The sequence below is a fragment of the Paramacrobiotus metropolitanus genome, unplaced genomic scaffold (assembly GCF_019649055.1).
Source record: "Paramacrobiotus metropolitanus isolate TYO unplaced genomic scaffold, Prichtersi_v1.0 Parri_scaffold0000002, whole genome shotgun sequence".
NCBI lineage: Eukaryota > Metazoa > Tardigrada > Eutardigrada > Parachela > Macrobiotidae > Paramacrobiotus > Paramacrobiotus metropolitanus.
In genome coordinates this window covers 527,304-548,195 of record NW_026570222.1, presented here as the reverse complement: position 1 = coordinate 548,195, position 20,892 = coordinate 527,304, and the positions used below count along the sequence as shown (strand labels likewise).

The 20,892-nt window shown below is 41.4% G+C and overlaps 3 protein-coding genes across 3 annotated transcripts; 1 reads left to right on the top strand and 2 right to left on the bottom strand.

The window, feature by feature from the left end:
• The first annotated feature begins 5,526 nt into the window (after positions 1-5,526).
• LOC129586606 (prothoracicostatic peptides-like) lies at positions 5,527-6,979 on the top strand. Its single transcript, XM_055479935.1, has one exon. The coding sequence runs from the start codon at positions 5,875-5,877 to the stop codon at positions 6,427-6,429; it is 555 nt and encodes a 184-aa protein (XP_055335910.1). The 5' UTR covers positions 5,527-5,874; the 3' UTR covers positions 6,430-6,979.
• Positions 6,980-10,369: 3,390 nt separating this feature from the next.
• Positions 10,370-16,357, bottom strand: LOC129582595 (glycerol-3-phosphate dehydrogenase, mitochondrial-like). The gene is made up of 17 exons (XM_055474136.1): positions 16,074-16,357; positions 15,625-15,770; positions 15,095-15,272; positions 14,809-14,831; positions 14,671-14,712; positions 14,531-14,590; positions 14,375-14,472; positions 14,083-14,246; positions 13,849-14,010; positions 13,089-13,427; positions 13,004-13,027; positions 12,710-12,823; positions 12,463-12,644; positions 11,860-12,150; positions 11,601-11,786; positions 11,137-11,235; positions 10,370-10,746 (listed from the first exon to the last, which is right to left on the bottom strand). Exons 2-17 carry the CDS (start codon positions 15,733-15,735, stop codon positions 10,630-10,632), a joined length of 2,190 nt encoding a protein of 729 aa, XP_055330111.1. The 5' UTR covers positions 15,736-15,770; positions 16,074-16,357; the 3' UTR covers positions 10,370-10,629.
• A 205-nt stretch (positions 16,358-16,562) lies between these two features.
• Positions 16,563-18,731, bottom strand: LOC129582602 (calcium homeostasis endoplasmic reticulum protein-like). The gene is made up of 3 exons (XM_055474150.1): positions 18,391-18,731; positions 17,609-18,244; positions 16,563-17,552 (listed from the first exon to the last, which is right to left on the bottom strand). Exons 1-3 carry the CDS (start codon positions 18,431-18,433, stop codon positions 16,957-16,959), a joined length of 1,275 nt encoding a protein of 424 aa, XP_055330125.1. The 5' UTR covers positions 18,434-18,731; the 3' UTR covers positions 16,563-16,956.
• Between the last annotated feature and the right edge of the window lie 2,161 nt (positions 18,732-20,892).

The window sequence follows — 20,892 nt, the reverse complement described above, 5'->3', positions numbered from 1 at the left end:
CTTGTCTCAGTACTAGCACAAAAATAAAACCAAATGTTATCATAATTTATAGACAAAGGCAGTATTAAATTACCGGTATGCATATTCTAGTTCTCCACTTTCTCTTCGTAGCTTAGTTGTATACATAATATTTATACATCTGCTCGAGTGTGCATTGGCGTGGAAACGATTAATTGTGTGCCCAACGTCCAGATTCCTGCTGACCTGAGCGAGATATGTCGAAATTACAGTAAGAACAATACGATTAAACCCGTTGTGAACTTGTGGTACAATAAAAATTAGGGCTCATAGAAATATTTCCATGAAGACGATTAATTCTGAGCGGAAGCCAGTCTGTTTTATAACATGCGGAGATCTTCATTTGATTTAGGACGACCAAACCGGTGAATGGCAATGCCAGAAATCCTTTTTATTAAATATTTAAAAATGTCATAAATATTATGCTGATTATGGTATGATTGATAAGGGGAAATTGGCGTGTTGGCGCTAACACACAAATCAGGATGGTAACGGTTTTGGATGTTTTTCGATGTTTAATGTTCGATCATTTAAAATCAGTGTAAATATACGCTAACGTAACGTTATGACTACGTACTGACCGATACCGAATAAGACCTGCGTAAAATCGTTTTCCTGTTCTGTATAGAAGCAGACATTTTAATTTAATTTACTTCGGCAAAGGGAAACAGAAAAATGTGCAGTATTTTATCAAATCCTCGTCTTGCAGCAATAAGCCGGGATATTGTTTTACATTAAATATAATATATATAGTACGTAATCTAGTACGTACTCTGATGAGGCCATGAAAAAAATTATGGTAGGAATTTGTTTCGCGTTAGAACCTAATTAAATAGTTCGTTAAACTTTATTTCCTCTGATGTAGGTATTTACGGGAATGCAAAAAGGAACCGCGGCCGGTGCTACAATGCGGATGGAAACTACAGGAACGTCGAGCCTCGCGGATATATATATCACTGCAGATTTAATGTGGCGGATTCCGGATGGGTTCGCGGGGACGCCCGAGCCACACTCAGTTCTGCAAGTGCCATTTTTCAATCCCGATTTACTTTTTATATAACGATAGTACGCATCAGTGCCTGTTTTCTTTTTTACTGTGTTAACTCTTATGTTTTGCTATGTTTTGTTTTATCAACTAGAAATATTTTGATGTCGATTGTCGAACATCGAAATTTCGTTTTGTTTGTTGTTATTGTTCTTGTCTGTAATTTTTTATGTACGACATCAAAATATTTCGGAATCCAACATCAAAATAATGGTTATTACTGGTAAATAAAAATGTTTGCGCTCAAGAAAGAACGTAGTCAAAACAGAGATTAAGAAGAATTAACCTAAGAATTACAGAAAAAACCTGAATAACCTAAGAATTAATAAAAAGAATAACACAGTAGAAGGGATCAATTAGGCACTGATACGTAGTAGTAAACCGAATAATTAACAGTATTTTTGTTTCATTAACAAAGCAAAACAAATAAAAAAAATTTTAAAAATTCATTTTTAAGCAAAGGCTAATGATAAGTCCTTGTCAGATTTGCCTAATCCCAGCTATCTTCTTATGTCCGTTCTATGCGCCTATGGTTTGAACTGGACCGGCGTTGAGTTGCAAAAGCATCCCGGCCGGCGGCAGCCAGAAACCGCAACCGCACCTTGAAATGGATAATCCTAGTACGAGAAAGAGTATCCAATTGGGAAATACGCAGTCAACAGCGGATCTGTCCGAACAACTGCCCGGAGCAAAACGGTTACTGGTATGTTGTCGGATCTTTCGGCACCGGTGACCGGACTATAGCTACGCGTCACTAGTATGAGTACGCACTACCGCACTTTGTAGTACTGACCAGGGACCGGTCAGAAGATCCCCTCTCAGGAAAAATTCAGCTTTTGTTTGAAAACAGTATATATGTAGTGGGGAATAGTTAAAAAATAATAATCTGATTGGCAATGATCTAGTGGGCGTGACTGAAAACAAATTTAGAGGATACAGGTATCGCGTGTGTGTCAATGTATAACTTATCATAATATTCCTGTTTTGCGAGTGAACTTTTGTTTTCCGAGAAGTGTTCGTTACCCGCTATCATTGCAGTATTGCCTTGATCTTATTTTTTAATAGCTGGATTGCCAGTATAAACAAAAACATTCCAGAAAATCTTGCCATTTATGGAGCTCTGAAATACTTACAGTACCTCAACTGAGCACAAAATGTTGTTCCCCGTCAGAGAAAATGCTAAATACGAAGCCGATAAGTGGCAATACGAAAACAATACGAGTTATGTTAATTGTTAAGCAAGTTATACGTTACAGAAAAAAAAGTGAAGAGGGAAATTCATAGTGTTAAGGGTCAACACAATGCTTGAAAAATATGTTTCCGCTGGCGAAACAGGAATATTATGGCAAATAATACATACATACGGTATTTTTTAATTAGTTTTTGGCCACGCCCACTGGACCGTTTTTGAAAATATTCCCGCTACCTCTCTGTCTTCGCCCAAAAAACCAAATTTTTCTGAGAGGGGAGCTTTTTACTCACCAGTCCCTGGTGAGTCTTGCGCACTTATTCGTAATATTATTATCTTCACATTCTTACGTGGATACTAGTTTAATTCACACTGCAGTCGATAATAAGGTATGCCAGCCATCGCATTGGTAAAAGGTCAAATACAACACCCCGAAAACTCAAGTATCCAGTACCACAAGCCCGCCTCGTAGATTTTTAGAAGGGCAGGGAGCACAGAACGTCGCGCGTGGTTGGAAATCTGAAAATGAACTAAAATCCTAGGAAAACTTAAAAACATTTGCTCAAAAAAGCCACCTCTCTACACTTTCCTATGAAAATCTTATGCGCGCCCCTTGCGCCGGATACGTTTTACGGCTTCAGCTTCGAACTTGCCATTTTTCCGTTTTCTCCCTTAGGGAGGGTTGTGGGGCGCACTAGCGCATGCCCCTTTAAGGACGGGTCTGGAGGTATCCAGTGTTTTGTCCAGATATAAACAGAATTCACTGGTGCCTGTTTCCGCAACGATACAATCAACACGACTGACAAACAACAGAATTAACCAGGAAATGCCAGGCCCCGATGCGAACAGATATTCTTATAGTTTTTGCGTAAAGTTATTGGTGGCCGATTCACTCGCGTAATTTGCGCGGGGTCATCCGGTTTAAACATGTGGAAGCTTTTCCAGTAATGCGCGAGTACAGTAGGAACCTGAAAATACCTCGGCGACTGTGGTGATATGGGCGGCACAGCCAGCTGCCTTTAATGTTCGGTGGCGGTCAGCCATATATACTCGTATATAGTGTTTTGAAATTATATATGTACGTCCTAGGCCTTAGTATGTAGAAGCCACTCGCGGACTGTCATCCGGATTCCGGACCAAGTACTTAACTGCTTTCGAACGGATGAATTGTTGGACTCCTCAGGTGATTCAGACTTCCAAGCACTTTTCTGGTAGGAGTATTGCAAATGTTACTGCAAAATTGGTTATATAGGTTCTTGTTTGGTCGAATAAGAAAAGCAGCATGTGCGGTAATATAAAAAATTTCCTATTGTAATGCACATTTTTCGATGCTACTATAGTCCTTGTAGCTCTATCACTCTGCTATCATTTTTCAGACTACAATCATGTGCCTCAATATTGCGTTATTTTGACATTTGAGTACAGTAAGTCTATAATTTTCCAAAATCACTTTTTTTTATGCATTTGCGGTCAGCATAAACGAAGGGTCAAGCGCCAGTGCTCACAATGTCAGCCACCGAATGCGGTATGTGGTATGTATTAAGTTAAGTTAAGTTTAATCGTTTAACGTCCGCACACAATCTGGGTAAGACCCAATCCGAGGCAGCAGACTCGTCATAATTAAAATAAAGCAAACATCAAATAATGGTAGGCAAACAAATTAACAAGCGCTCAAACTTGTAACAACTGCACATGATCAGTATGGTAAAACTTTTTAAGCGACTTTACTGTTTTCCAATCAACAATATTTAAAGCCGTTTTAAATTTACTCAAACTCCCATAAGCTTCTGCCGGCATGCGTAGGTCATTCCATATCCTAGCCATCCGATAGGCGAAAGATTTGTCCGACGGGGGAAGTGTTAGACCACAAAACGTTGATCCGGTAGGGATTATCGGGCATGGGTGTTCAGCCATCCTCTGCCAATGACGCGTCGCACCTGCGCATGCAGCACCACAACGCGCGGTAACATCCTTGCAGAATAATTTATCTCCGTAGGGGATAATGTTGTACAAAAACTTGTAGGTCAATTGTAAACTGTGTTTGAGATTTCGTCGCAGAATCGGTTCCAATATTCGTAATTTTGATTTTGTATAAGCTGATTTGAAAATATGCTTTACTGCAACACAAAACCGTACTCCAGCCTACCTAGCTGGGTAAGTATCTGTCATATCTGCCAGTCTGTGGTTTTAAAATTACGATACGTAGGTATACGTTGGAGTATTTTTACAGAAAACTGCGGTATGTATGCATGTACGAACATAATTAACCTCATTTCGCTTCCCCAACCTGAGCCAATTTAAGGTCACTTTTGTCTTTTGATCCTTGCATACCCGTAGTGACTGATATACTACAGAGTACACGGTAACTGTGTTCTAGTAGCGGCTTCTTGGTACTTGTGAGCGTAGACTGTAGTCACAAGTCACAGCTGACTTTGGAAACGCAACTTGGCGATACGGGATCCGGAAGTTCGTGACCCTGACAAAATTTCACGAATTTCGCAGTCATGATTACCCGTGTACGCTGGGTGGGGCCTAATGTTGACGTAGTTGACGTACCAGTTCGCATACAAAGTAATAATATGATGTGCTACTATCTGTCTGGTTGAAAGACGTACGATATCTTGAGCAAGTATAGAAAGCATCGTGCGTTCTTTGTGCATAAAGGAAAACTATTTTTGAATATTCAGATTCATATTACTCGGACACTCGAGCTATTTGTAAGACCGCAAATGGACATTATACATAAGTACAGTTGTTCAGCGCCACAATTTTTGGCCGCGGGTTACAGAGAATATTAGTCCAACGCGCATATACGAAAATAGTATTCCTTTATGCACAAAGTAACAGGTGTACAGCCATTTATTTTTTATTAATCCGGCTGTTAGAAGTTTAATTGACGCAGCGTGCGTATCGGGTAACGGCGCTCCTTAGATCGACTCGACGTGCCAGGAATTGCGAGCGCCGTTCTCATACAATACCCGCATTATTGTGGAAAAGGAAAAGTAATGATTGTACACACACTTGCGAATTACGTGCGAAACTGCTGGGGAATTCGATTAAGTACATTTGGATCATCACTATTGGCCGCCGAGGGAGTAGCAGCTCTTAAGGTTTCTTTAAAACACTGTACAACCATCTAATTTCGTACGGGTCGTGAATCGTGACGTCAAGGCGAACCAACCTATTGTAGCAATGTGATGCGGGCGTCACAAGCCAATGGAAACAGGGACGGCGTACACTCACTCACACACAAAACCGCAATACACGCGCAAAACCGCAGTACCGGAAGGATGTCCTTTTCTCTTATAAGATTGCCCAGAAACAACACCAACATCTCATTTCCCGCTGTTAACCGTTAACAAACGCGAAAAAGAGCGAAACCGTCCAATTAGATTATCTTTTAGTGCCACTTGGTGGCTGTTAGCCTTTGTCAATCCGGTCTTCCGTAAACTCGTTTTATCCGATTAAATCTGACGTGGGAGACCTTTTTGTAGGAAAAAAAGGGATTTTCCATAAAGAGCGCAGCGCTTTGCGCTTGGCGCATTGTTTTCTTCCATCGCTATACAGGACGCACTTTACCCAATCATTTCCACCACAGTAACCTATTGAGGGAATTATTATTATGGACCGGTTGTGGATTTCCTTTGTCGTCGTATTGTGCTATCTTGTCAGTTGCATCACCTGTATGTCGGAGAAACCAACGGAAACGGCCAAATTAGCCATAATCTCCGAAACCTCCCCTGGTGACGCTGACGCGACCAAGGAGATGGAGAAGCGCGCCGGCGACTGGAGCGGCTTGAAGGCCGCCTGGGGCAAACGCACTCCACTGCAGCTGGACGGCATCGTCAGCTATGACGATCTGGCGGATGTTGACGGTGTCGGCCTGGTGCCCTTTGAACGGGATGCGCGTGCCGATTGGAAGGGCTTGCAATCAGCGTGGGGGAAACGCGCCGACTGGAAGGGACTGCAGTCCGCCTGGGGAAAGCGCGCCTCCAATTGGCAGGGTTTACAGGCCGCATGGGGCAAGCGGGCTGACTGGAAAGGTCTGCAGTCGGCATGGGGAAAACGCGGTGGACTGAATGATGAGTACATTGAGAATATTCAACGCCAGATGGAAGCCATGAAGAATCGACGCTCCAACTGGCAGTCGCTGGCTAGCTGGGGTCGAAGGCGATAAGTTATCATATTGCCGGATTTCGATTATTTATTGTTTTTGGTAAAAATGCTTTCCGATCCATTCCGGCGTTGAGAACCAGTAATGTTTAATATAATGCATAGAAAAGCTATGACCGTTTTGCGTACAAAGTAGCATTCTTATTTCAGTCGACGTTTCGAGGTCAGCCTTTCGTGTTCTGTATTTAATTGTTTCGGTTGCGATTTAAGTTTTCATATCCAAGACAGAATTTTCTATTACTCTGAATTTGTTCCGAAGTTATGAAATTTGCAATGAAAGCGGGGTAAACGATTCGAGAAATACACATTGTGCATTCTGCAATTATCATATTAATTTCGTATAACACACTAGTAAGTAAATTTGCCCTTACGTATCATTATCAACGGTCAGTAGCAGTTGCTATTTATCGCATCATTAAAAAAGCTTTCACATTGTATTCTAATAGGTTTGCATATATATTACTTACTGTTATTCTATTGACTCTGACTGTAAAGGTAACGGTTGAGCGGAATTCTTGTTGAATTAAAAGAAAACATCTTTATCGGCTGCTCAAAATGCATTGTGCCTGTGCGTAATAATACTGATACTCCATTTTTTGGACACAGTGCCGTATTACCCTATAACTTTCGCTCTAAGTAGTAAATATAATATCATGGCTCCCGATTTCCCGCCGGCAACGCGCATTAAGTATCGTAATTGCAGTTCGCAGGAGCTGACGCCTACTTTTCATACAAAATTAATAATAAGCTGTGTAAAAGCAGTCGTCGAAATTTGTTCGAAGCGCTACCGTACTACGTAGTCATTGCTATGTACTTCATCCGAAAAATTTTCAAAGCCTCTCCAAATCTGTTATATCTTTGCTGCAAGATGCTAATCAGTTTGAAATAATAATTCCAGCAAAGAATGTTAAACGTGTGGTGGCAACCACAATAAACGTACATTACTCATATTACAGAATCGAGCATCATAAATTATATTTACACAATAGGGAAATCATGAGAGAGCCACTATCTGTAAAACTTTAAAAACTAAACCACCTGCACTCATCAAATTTTTCCCTAAAAGACCGTTTATGCCATCAGTGTTTAAAGGTATTCAGTTAAAATTATTATCAGAAAATATTTCGAAGATACCCGGCCCAATGCTACCAGAGTTTTTTAGGTATTACCATTGTCTTGGTCAGTTCTTTACGGCTGAGCGACGCAACGATGTTATACTGTACTAGCTTAGTTGACATGAATCTATATATAACATTAAGCATAAAGCATAGTTTTATTACCCTATGCCATTATAATTAATTCATGAATTAATCGGATAAGATAACAATACTCAATTATAATAATTATATAAATTTAGCATATGCGGAACTAATTGTCAAAGCGTGATATAGAAGGTGTACATGTGCAACAATTAATTTAACGTTAATAATGTGAATAATAAAAAAGAAAGGCAAATCACCAGAAAAAAACAGATTCTGGGTGCACGAACTTCTGTCCGTCGAAAACGTTTTAATTTAACAATTTGATAAGTTTAATGATGAATTGTGCTGAAAGTGTATCCCTTATGCAATATGGTTCCGTTAGCGGTTAAGTACGTCTGTACACAAAAAATGCTATAAGAAAAAACACGTAAGCAAACGCATATCTTCATTAAATGCAAAATGATTTACAGCATTTCTCGCGTTTTTTAGTACCATGTTCCTTCGTTGACGAAGAAACACGCAAGTCTTCCCGCCCCGGCCCATATGCCAACAAATAATCTGTGCCGGCGCGCGGTATGGTGAACCGATAATTTCACGTTAGGGAGTGCTAGTACTGGTTGTCTCATATGACACCGCGCGCGCAAGTGTTTCATTGGAACTGATGAACACATATAATGACCGGCGGCTTCGTAATTCAAACTTTTAAGCGGTCTTAATTATCTCTTGGGGCTGTAAGTGAACTTGGGCCGTTTTAATATAGGCTGGATTTTTTCATCCCGTGTGGTGAGCTCATCACCCGAGTGTCAGTTAAGACTGATCAGATGAAGTTGTCGATATCAGCGACACCGCCAACGTCTGTTTGGGAATCAACAGATGGAGCATCCGTTAAGCAGTTCAAGCTGTGACACTACATCGCCTTAGGAGATCCCATCGATTTTACAATCTCATTCTTACGTCGTCTTTTATATATTTGCAGATTTTCGCAGACTAAACAGAATTCAGTTATTATGCATATTGTAAACTCTACGCTGTTCCTCCGTCGCATGATAATTTTTTTCGGAGAAATAAAAAAATAAACAGCGCATGCAGGGGTGACATTTACTTCCGGTCCATATTTGCGTGTCAGGTTACCATTGCAGTTTAGTCCTGCAGTACATTTGTCAGCTGGAACGATTATTTTACGGGAACAGTCTGTCACAGTGTTTATCCATATATCGTCAGAGTTGCCGAAAAATTATAACAGCTGCTTTTGTAGCAGACATTACAGATGATCTGGGCTGCTAACGTTATAGATCAGAATTTAAAACCGGCACTTTCCCCTGCTCACATTACCCGCACAAGCGCACATTTCTAGCGTGAAAGAACAATATTAACGAAAAGGCTTCTACATACAGCAAACCAGTAAAAACACAATAAATCAGTAAAAACTTCTGCTTAACAGAAAAGGTCATTGGCATCGATCGTGCAATTACCATATTTTCTTTATAACCTTAAATTCCAGTGTGCAGTGAGTACAGAACTTCATATTTTTAATATAAATTAGAGACGCATCTGGTGGCCAGATTAAAAGCAGACAGCTAATTATCACGAAGACGCTAGGAAATACTCCCTGTTGGCGGTGGTAACATCCCAGTACCGATAATTATATCAGTTTCAATGCTTTACATTTTTAAAATCCGCTGCACGCATAGAATAAATTAATGATAACACCTTGCCGTAAATTAGTCTACGGAAACGGCATTTTTATGCGTACGTGCCCATATAATTTGCGCCGATCAAAATTACAATCACGTATATTTGCGCGAAGAAATGTCAACCTGTTTTGGTTTGTTGAAACTAACTCCCTTAGGCCCGCTAGACTTCCTGTAAACCAAACTTTTGTGGAACGTGTTTTAAATTTAACTAAAAGAATACACTCCCTAAGGCTCACGCACTCGTAAGAGCAATTACTACATGCAAATTTGTCCATAGTTTATATGGAGTCTCGCAAATAATCTGCACGAGCTCATTATGCGTATCCTGATGCTGACTGCTACGCAGTATTGTATTGCAGTTGATAACGTAGTTTCAGAACAAGGATGCTTGTAAAAAAATAGCCCACTTTTATTGTTTTCCATTACCATATTTTAATTATTGGCAGAGTCGTTTCCAGCTGAACAAAAAAATTTGGCGGAAGTGTAAAATGACTAAAATATCCACCACTCTGGATAGCAATCATTGTTGTTTCATACTATTGTTGGTATTAAAATGGATGATTTTAATGCGAGGTAGATCCAACCGATTTTGACCTCGATTAGCCAAGATGATATACGGGCACCCGGCTAGTGATGGCGCATGGTGTCTGCGCCTTTTTTGACGCAAATTCTTTGTAAGACATACGCGGAAGGTAAGCGGAAACAGGAGTAGCTAATAGGCCTTTCCCAGACTGCATCGTGGTAATCAGAATATCCGATTACAGTACGCTGTACGCTCACCATGGTCAACATGTCAAGGTACGACTGGCAATCGCGCTTCTTCTTATGGCTTCCTGTTTGTTTATCTGCAAGACATCCTGAACGTCCATGTAAATTTGCATTGTATTCATGTGATGTACTGGATGAATTCTGTGAACTATAACCATACGGGAAAAAAAATCAGCAAGCAAGAACAATTTCATTACGGGAAAAGCTTGCAGATGTAAATGTCAATACTGCATAATCTACGCTGTGATGCGGATGCAATTTTGCGAAATATCGATAAAGGTCTGCATATATCACTTTAATAGCTACTTTCAACTTTCGAAACGCAGATCAGAAACATCAAGACTGTCACAATTCGAGACGAAACGCAAACACAGTTAAAACAATAAGATCCTATGACAGTAAATAGTCAACTTGTCATGTAATAAAACTTTGAAGGGAACGTCAGGGACAAGGGACAGTACCTTACAAAATATCTACTATCAACGGACAAAATTCGCATTAATTCTTTCGTTTCCTGTTTTCCCGATAAACATCGCACACCTACAAACCACCACCACTACGATCCACGGAAATTTTCACGGTCTCTCCTTCCGCTTCCTGGATAGCACGGGCGAATCGACTAGCTGACACCGCACCGGTTTTGATAGCACTCATAAGCTGCAAAAGAAGACACTCAGCGCCAAATGAAAACTTCTCCATTCGAGTGCATCATGCGATCATCGACCAGATCGTTGATGCCTTAATAAAGCTCAACAACCACTGATTTCCAGTCAGCCAATTTCATGAATAAATAAAATTATCTATGGCAAAAACGAGCATCCCTCATTTTCCGCTCTACATTATCGATACATTATCCGGTACGTCACTTATAAAAAATTAAAACGGTCAACACGATCTCTTACTTAAATCTGGTACAGTAACTGATATAGATTAAAGAAAACCACAACAGGTTACTGCGAACGTACTCTAACAGCGGCGCCACCCTTATGCACGCCATGTCTGACTTTTCAATTTCATGCGACAACAACCGCTATACGTCAAATATACCTGTAAATATTCTCCTGTGTCGATTTGTCCATTGCGATTCATGTCAACTTCTCCCAAAATTTCATGCAGCTGCCAGTCAGAGATCTGCTCCCCATGTTCCTATTAAAATTAACCGCTGGCTAACGAAATACATCCAATACTTTTAAATCAAATCTAACTAATTAGACGATCAGGTTATAGTTATTCAATTACTTATGTACCATACTTCTGCTCAGACTTTTCAAGCCAGTAAACTACTAATTACTTCTCATTATTACAACTAATTATTTCCCATTATTACCTCACTACACATCTGCATGCATGCCAGCAAAACAGATACAGACTTCTAAAAATTTTATCGAAAAATTTCACTACCAACTTATAAGCTACACGGACTTAATTTCCACTTGATTAAAAACACACATATCTTTTGGTATACGAGCACCCTTACGGGATTTTATTTTCGGCAAGCGAAAGTGTGATACCTTCAGTGTTCGTCTGATATCCGGAAGTGTAATGTAACCTTTGCCTTCCTTATCCATGGCTTTGAAGTGTGCAAGGTATTTGTTGATCTCGTCCACACTGAAGTTAATTGGTACGTTTCGAGATTCAGCTTGCACTGCCCTACCCATATCGTTGTTAAGGAAGTCCATAGCTTCGTCAAAATTAGCCTACAAATGACGAAATGCTGGTTACGATAAAAAATTATAAATAAAGATCTCGTAGATCTCGAATAAGCTTGACCTTTTTCTGTGCCTTTGTCCACTTCAGTTCTTCGGCCATAATATCTACAATCCGCGGCAAACATTCCACAGCTGCCTGTGTATTAATGAAAGCCAACCGTACGCGCCGCGCAATAACGTCTACCGCAGTGCAAGCGTATTCCTTAACCGCAAAGGAAACTTCTTCTTCCAAATAAGGGTAATCTTCATGCAGGCGCTTCCCAACCACCGGCCAACGCCTTCCGGTTAATTTACATGATCGACCCAGCTTGTAAGCGCGATCGCCGTATGTCCGCGCCAGGTGTTGTGCCACCTGAAAAAGTCACAGCCGGCGTATAGCGCATGAAGATTGGTGATATTTGTATCGTATAATTCTAGTGTTGTGGCAAACAGCACGAAGCAAACTGCAATGCACAGACGCCGTCATGATGCGTGATTAACCTGGCGCACCAATTCTCATGAGTAAACGTTTTTGTTCGATGAAAAGAAACCTTAATAGTTAATACTTAATACCATGATATCGCTACTAATAAGTACTGTAAACCACTCAAAACAGCGCCGCGTCTAAGAAATAATTGATCAGGATATTTGCGACACTCAGTGGCCGGATCATCATAATGCTTACTTCGTTTTCAAGGCCAAAGTCCTGTACAAGCTGAATGTACATGGTCGGAGTCCAGGAATGACCGCCGTCCAGAATCAATCCCATTGTCTGACATTTCGGTTGCTTCGGATGCAGGTTGCATGCTTTAATGGCTGCGTCAACCGTTTCTTCAGCCATCAAACGGTACGTTGTCCATTTACCTCCTAACGACAAAAAACAAATATCTAATAATCTGATGTACTTTTCAAGTGTAAATTCAACAACTGACCGGCAATAGTCACGAGATTTGAGTCGGATACGTGTATGATGTGATTGCGAGCAATTTCCTGAGTGGACTTCTTGGTATTGGGATCCAAAACAAGAGGACGAATACCAGCCCAAGCTAAAGCGGTAAATTACATTACTTACCATAATCCTGCCAATTTATCCAGCCAAAAGCATAAATCAAACTTTTAACAAATATACAGCACCGCAAATAACAGCAAAAGTAGGAAAGAATCAGGGTAACATTAATAAGAAAAGCCTCTAATTAATTACACATTTTCTAATAATCTTATCTTACCAGACAGGACGTCGCCTCGACGGACTACAAAGAAAAGGATTAGGTGGGCACTACATTCATTTAATTAATTGCATGTGGAGCATACCAGCCACAGAGCTATCCAAATATCCGCGAACTTCCTTGAGGATAAACTGAATTTCCTTCTCTTGCGGAATTGGATGGTCCGTCACTTGACAAGGCGAGTCAGTTGTCCCGGCTAAAGTTACCTTTTCCCATGGTAAAAAGAAAATTACACGGCCGTCGCTGGTGTTGGGATCCAGGAGACCCATGTTGGCTGGACTATAGTAATCGGGCAGGACAATGTGGATGCCTGAACTAGGTTGACAGATGGGCTTCACAGTAGGATCATCCATCTGTCGTAGACTGTCCGTAAAGGGACCAGTAGCGTTTACCACGCATTTGGCGCGAACAGTCCATTCTTTGCCTGTCATAATATTGTAGGAAATCCCATTAATAATGATCATTAAATTTCATAACAACTACCGAAAAAATAACTGAGCTGAGTAAACTGGTTACAATAAATGGCTACAAATCAATAAAGCTGAGCATCTGTACAGCTACCCTAGACAAAATAACCAAAAGTAATTATTCAAGCCAGCATAAAAAATGTATTACTTATAATTATAGTCATTCTTTCCACCCTACCAGAAACCCAGAGATCCGGTAGCACATGGAAATGAAAAATTAATGCACCTCGTTATAATCAATTACCAACCCTGTTTTTTAAACAAACCATGTAAATTAGAGAATAAAAAAACAGTTCACATCGTGTTACAGATACAGTACCACTGGTATTCTATAATGGTACCACCCATCCAGTTCACATACTTAACAGCCTGCCTTACCGGTGATCGTGTCCTTGAGAAGTGCACCACTGACAACTTCCTTTCCGTTCTCAAGTTGATCCTTGACAAGTTTTACACACCGCACATGATTAGCGACATTCGCTCCCAGGCGTGCAGCCGTTAATATAATGGCAATACACATGCGGGCGTCGTTATGCTGACCTATGGAAAACGCACATGTTTCTTGGAGCTTGACAAATGCCGTTCATCCATCAAAGAGTAATTTCAACAGACCGTCGTAATAAACAATCGCTCCGCACAGTTTGTCTTGCTTTAACATCGGAAACAGTTCCAGCGCACGGTCTTTCGACAAAAAATAGCTGGTCTTTACGTTGCGCCGACCGGCAACGAAATCGTACGCTTTAATGCCAGCCCAGTAATAGGGTACTTGCCACCACCTAAAATTTTCTGGGACTTATTATATAAAACAGGTTATATTTCGGAAGAATTTTCATGGCGTAAGCAAAATAATTAAACGAATATTAAATACATGAGTGCGAGTACTTCTGTCGTTTGCATATATTACCGGTAGACAGGCAACATAATGGGCAATGGCTTGGATAAGTGCGGCGCAATATCCAACAAATTAGCCCTTTCCGCCAGCGCTTCTTTAACCATTTTATACTACGAAATAAAGCTGTTTATTCATAACACCACAGAAGAAAGCAACATGCCAGTTTACCTGCTCCATATCAAAACCCATAATCGCCTTTTGCAGGTAACGGACACCGCCATGAATGAGCTACGAAAACAGCTGATCGGTGAAGCCGTGAAGGCCACTATGAATTTCTGTTTATTGTTATTTCAACGACAAGGCAATACCTTTGTACTCCTGCTGCTAGTTCCAGAGCTAAAGTCATCAAGCTACAAAGGAAAAAACTCCAACGTAAACAGCATCAAAATGGAAGGACAGACGTTAGGCGGCAATCCAAGCCGGCTGGGAGGAAGTATTTTACTGACCTCAACCAATGCAGTCTTCAAACCTGCGGAAAATAAATAAAATCTGAAGTTTGCCCTTAACCACGTCTACAGCGAGTACTGCTGTTGTTGCTGCCATACTAATCAAACTGTAGCACTTAACAAAGACATCCAGTTGGGTATGGAATAATACCGTAACAAAACAGCCCGAAGCATAAAACAGAGAACAATAACGCAAACAAAACGCTTTTATTCTGACTTGAAAATGACAATCTATGATAAAATTTAGCAAGGACCATCTGCGAAAGTCGGAAGTGCAGTTTCGTACCTCGACTGACGGCATCTAACGCTACTCCCGCCCCAGTGCAGCCGCCTCCGACAATTAGTATGTCATATTCAGGAGTCTGTTGCAGGGCCTTCAGCTGATCGTCACGGCTGGGAGTGTAGGGCAGATACCCAGGAGCTTTTGGTCTCGGGGTTGCGTGCACGGCAGCATCGGCATAAACCTATCGAAAGCCATACAAATACTGTACTGTTTATTCGCCAGTGCGGAATAAGTGAAACTAAAAAATGCAATTATTAATCGCATGCAAAATTTTTAAAAAACATCAGATACTTTATAACCACACGTAGAATAAATGATGCAATTGTTGGAATCACGAATCCCGATACAACAACTCTGGCTATATAAATGTAAAAGAACCATGGCCAATCGAGAAATCGGTATTTTTGTTGTGGCACTGTTTCTACGTGCTGTGCGGTACATTATTTTAAGGTAATCATGGTAATGAAACACAAAATCTAGAGCTAGATTTAAAATGAGAAATTTACAGTTAAATTTTTGCTTAAATATCTTACCTGTTGTACCTGCCGAAGTTTATAAATTGTGAACAGTGAATATCCCACCGCGGCAGTCCCTCCCAGAATTCCCGCTCCCTTCAAAACGCGCTTCCACCGCGGAGCGGTCATTGTGGCTTGATTTGCAAGGCCCGAGCGCCACAAATCTACAAGAAATCAACAACAACTTCGTATAAAAATGATCTTTCTGATGGAAATAGAAGAATGTCCACACACAATTAAAGTAAGCGAAGGAACGACAATCCAACCCAGAAATCTTAATCTGAGGTATCACACTCCACAGCAGCACAATGCTGAAATTACTTTCACTTTTGACTTTCTCTTTTACAATTTCACTGTTAACTGTATACAACTTTACGGTGATATGATTGTATGCTGCTGAGTGCACAATACTGTGTATGCGGTTTGATAATCATCCAAATTGTCACAAAACCAACAACCCCACTCACCCTACTTTATAAGGAACAGGATGCCACTCTCCAACACGCGGAGATCTGGGAGTTAAGAATCTCGAAATTCTCACAATCTGGCTGCGATGAAACGGCAAGTTCTTGCGTCTGCGGTATGCGAAGGCTGGAGAAATTCTCAATCCCAATCAAGATCAACGGGAAAATAGTTATCTGGACCGCAAAAGAACTTGAGCTTCCCGAATGACCATAACATTTGCCATTACCAGTAGCTTAGTGCTTTGGGGCGTTGATGTGTTTACCGACTATTTCTGTATTCAGTGCTGATTCCCGTAGCAAACCTAGGAGTGGGAAAGCATCATTTCCTGTTACAAATCTGCTTTTCATGTCGCCGTGTACCTTCTCTTCATGTGACAGTTACTTACGTTGGTGGCTCAGTGTTCCCATAATTCATAAATAAGCGAGACACACACGCAATGCAGTCTGTGCAGTGTGCACGCAATCACGCAAAAATGCCGAAGTGTTTAGTGAGTTATCGGTATATCAACCACGGCGGATAAAGTTTCACTGAAAAGTGAAAACTATAGTTCCACTGCCCAGTGCCCACATCAAAATCACTTAAATGAAAGATATTACAAAATTTAACAGGAAGACTCAAATATTTTTCTTAGGGCTGCTGTTTAATAAAAAGATGCTGGAACAACTGGTTTCAGCGATCGCAATTAGGCCAACTTCACCGACGAGCAGGAGAGTCATTCGAGAAGGCACCGTTTTTTTCCATAAACCATAATCAAAGAAACAAATCAAACAACAAAATATCGTAAGGTGCTACATACCAATTATCGCAAAATACTTGTTAATAACAAGCTTCTTAACAAATTTTGCAAAGAAACAATTACAAAAATTTGTTTTCCCATAAATAATTCTATGAGCGCGATCTACTTCTTCGTTGGCGCTTAGAGGGGGAAGTCGACGACCTAGAGTGGCTTCTGGGCGGTGATCCAGACCGGCTTCTTGATTTGGAGCGGCTTCTGGAACGCGAGCGCGACGAGGATCTGGATCGAGAGGAATACGGTGAGCGCGGACTGCCGGAACGTGATCTGCCTGGTTTGTACTGCTCAACGGCGTCTCCACGCTGTGCTGCCCGGCGAGCGGCATCCTTGGCTTTGTAAAAATCATACAGACCCAGTTTTTCCCATCCTTCCGCATTCCGGGGAAGCGACGGGGTCGGCGGAGCGTAGAAAGCATCCATGGCCCGGACGCTTTTTTCCGTTATCAACTGCGGCGGAGGAATCATCATGGTTTTGGGATCTAAACTGCGGTAGCTATTCTCCTCCGTTTTAATGAATAGCATCATGATGCCGGCGGGTAAATCATACCACGGCCGCTCCGGCACAGCCGGCCGCTCAGGCGGAGGCAGTTGCCCAGAACCGTCATCCTGCGGAGGAAAAGGTGGTCCACCGGCATGGAAAGGCGGAAAACGGGGAGGGAACCCGGGTCGAAAGGGTCCCTCTGGTTGGCCTATAAACTGAAAATTAGCAAAACTGAAATAATCAAGCGAAAATCGTAACACTCACCTAACGGTCCATAACTGGGTGGCGGGCCGAACATCGGACGAGGGGGCCCCTGAAAGGGCGGCGGTACACCTGGCGGAGGCCCTTGCGAGAAGCGAGAGCGAATCGGCGGGAACGCACCAAACCCTTGCTGCGGGGCAAAATCGGGGGGTAAGCGCGGACCCTCCATGCCCCCCTGGGTCCAAGGAGGAGGGGCGAACATCCGCGGAGGGGGATACTGGTAGGGATTTGAGAAATCTTGAGATTCCGGACCAGCCGAGGAAAAATTGTTAGGCGGAGCGAAAGATCCCGGTACGGAGGGGCCGGGAGGAATTTGATTAGGGCGCTGCGGAGGAGGGAATGTCGGGATGCTGGCCGGCGGTACGGTGGACTGGATCGGCTGCGGTGGCGGCTGCTGCATCATGGGTCGGACAGATGGGGCTCCGTTCTGTGGTGGAAAAGACGCCGGGGCGCTCGCACCAGGCCCCGCGAGTTTCTTATGCTCGGTCGATAAACAGTAGGTGTAGTATCGGTGATAGTCACCACCTCGGAGGAAAAAGAACTGCGCGTTATTCTTCTCGCGCTCACGTACCATAATTTCGAACTGAGATCCGTTCTTTGCCACATAATGCGCCAGTGTCTCGATTATTTTCCGTATTTCTGTAACAGCACAGCTTTCATTTGCTGTAGTTTGCGACTTGTCCATTAGTAGCAAGCAAAGGTAATCAAGCGAAGACTAAAGGAGTGCTCGATTACTTTGCTGCGAAGTACAGTAATCGAGCACTCGGTCAGGCACTGCGACAAACCTGGATCGTTCGGTGCTGGGGGAACATCATGGGACGAATCCATTACACTGATTACAGCGACAATATTGCAAACAAAAGTGCAGGAACAAGCTCAAAAATCTAGTCAACGTCGCCAACAAATTTCACAAAGTACTGACTTAGTACTCGACAAAATGATGGCACGGCGCATGATGGGTATCCAAGCCTGAACCTGCAACGAAGAAGTGTCTACAGGCTACACACAAAATTCTGATTCTACTATACGTGCAAAAAATCTTCTAAAAAATTAGAAAAAGTTATCAGAATAACTTTTGGTTCAGCAGAGAATCGAAATCTTTTTTTAAAAAAAAATTAACGTTAGATTGGCTAGAAAAGCTTAGCATATCGTCAGGACTCAGTACGTTTACACAAAAATTTTGGGCACGCAGTGCACCGTAGACTCTATGGTATAAGGAAAACCGCCCTAGAAAGCGGCTACCCAATCCTGCTCACTACCACCCAACCAATCCGAATTGCGCACAGCTGGTCAGTACTCCAGTCCAGATTATTAACTGCTCCAGTACTTAGAATTCTAGCGTTTATTATTTGTGACTATCAACTAACATGAATTCGAAACAATACATTTTTCTAAAAATATTCCATTAGCAGAGATGAAATATCAGAGATAGTGCTTTCCCATTTCCCATTAACTGAAATGCTGAAAATAGACGAGAAGGAATATAAATACTAACTAAAAAGGGTTATGAATTTTTTTAGTGATACACTGAGGTAATGGTAAGTATTATATTCACAGGTGATAATGAGTTTAAGCACATCAGATTTTTAATTATTCACAGAAAACTAAAAAAAAACTGTTCAGTATATCCTGATAAATTTTATTATTCTCTGCAAAGAAATAACGGCAGCATTTTATGCATACGAGGAGGAGCTACCTTGGCCCGATCAAAGGCGCAAACGCGACCATAATCCGATCACTGCGCCCGCTGTGTGCACAACGCCCAACCGCCCAGGTAGGCAGTAAATTGAATCTCTGTGCCTGCACAAATTCGCAAAACGGCCAACCACCCACATCGGCAACAACTTTGACACAATAGCTATGGCCGCCATTTTTAAAAAAAAAGAAAAATCTATTTTTTTATGAAGCCATTTATTATTATCAAACGAAACCCATTTATTAAAAGACGAAATTTTAGAGAGCTAAAATTTATTAATAACTTTGCTGCCGTGGCTGGGTGAACAGCCATGTTTCACGCGCGGGCCGGCAAGTGGTTAACGTCGCTGCCAACATGGGTGGTTTGGCGTTGTGCACACATGCGGGCATAGTGATCGGATTATGGTCATGTTTGCGCCTTTGATCGGGCCAAGGTAGCTCCTCCTCGTACGAAAGCAGCATACGCATCCCAGTCACAAGAAAACAAAGTTTTACTACAGGCCGCACATTGAGGTGTACTGCAGGCTGTACGTTAAGTAAAACTACAATCTGAACATTAGGCTGTACTACAGGCATTTCTACTAAGTAAACTTAGTGCACTACAGGTTAAACTACAGGTCATACTCCAGACTGTACTACGGGCTGTACTACAGGTTGTACTACAGCCAGCACATTAGGCAAAGGAGTGCACGCCGGACTATGGACATAATGCAGATGATATCGGCTAAGCATCATGAATATTCTTAATTATGTCCAATCACAAATTAATAAAAGGACATTAATAAAAAATACATATTTTCCTTGATTATATTTAATCACATCAGAATCATTTAAAGCATTAGAATCACATTAGCGTAAAAATAAAACTGGTGGACGAAAGAATAGATAAGCCAGGCGTCTGTCCTTTTATTAATTTGTTATAGGATTTACTTTTGTTTCTGGTACGGCCCGATGCACCGCTTAAATTCATTAACACCTTTTTATTGCGTACCAAGAATCTATCCATGCTACCGGTTTACGGATTTTATTTTACGCTTCGAATTATTACAGTACTAATGTGATTGAATATAATTAAGAACATTCACGCTGCTTTAGTGATATCTTGTGCATTATTTCCATAGTCCGGTGTGCACTCCTTTGCATAATGTACTGCCTGTAGTACAACCTGTAGTACAGCCTATAGCACAATCTGGTGTATGACCTATAGTTTAACCTGTAGTGCACTAAATTTAGTTAGTAGGAATGCCTGTAGTATAGCCTAATGTAATTTTACTTAACGTGCAGCCGGAAGTACACCTCAATGTACGGCCTGTAGTAAAAACTTTGTTTTTGTGATTGGAATACAGTACTTATGCTTCTTTCGTAGTCGTAGAGAATGCTGTCGTTATTTTCTTGCACAGTATATTAGAATTGATCAGGATATACTGAACGGTTCTTATTTGTTTCTCCTTAAATAAATAAAAATTTCTTAAATAAATAAAAATCTGATGTTCTTTAACTTAACATCATCTATGCAAATGAAAATTATTTATGTATATGACTCTACAAAAAAATTCATAATATTTTTCAATTACGAGTCCTTCTCGCATACA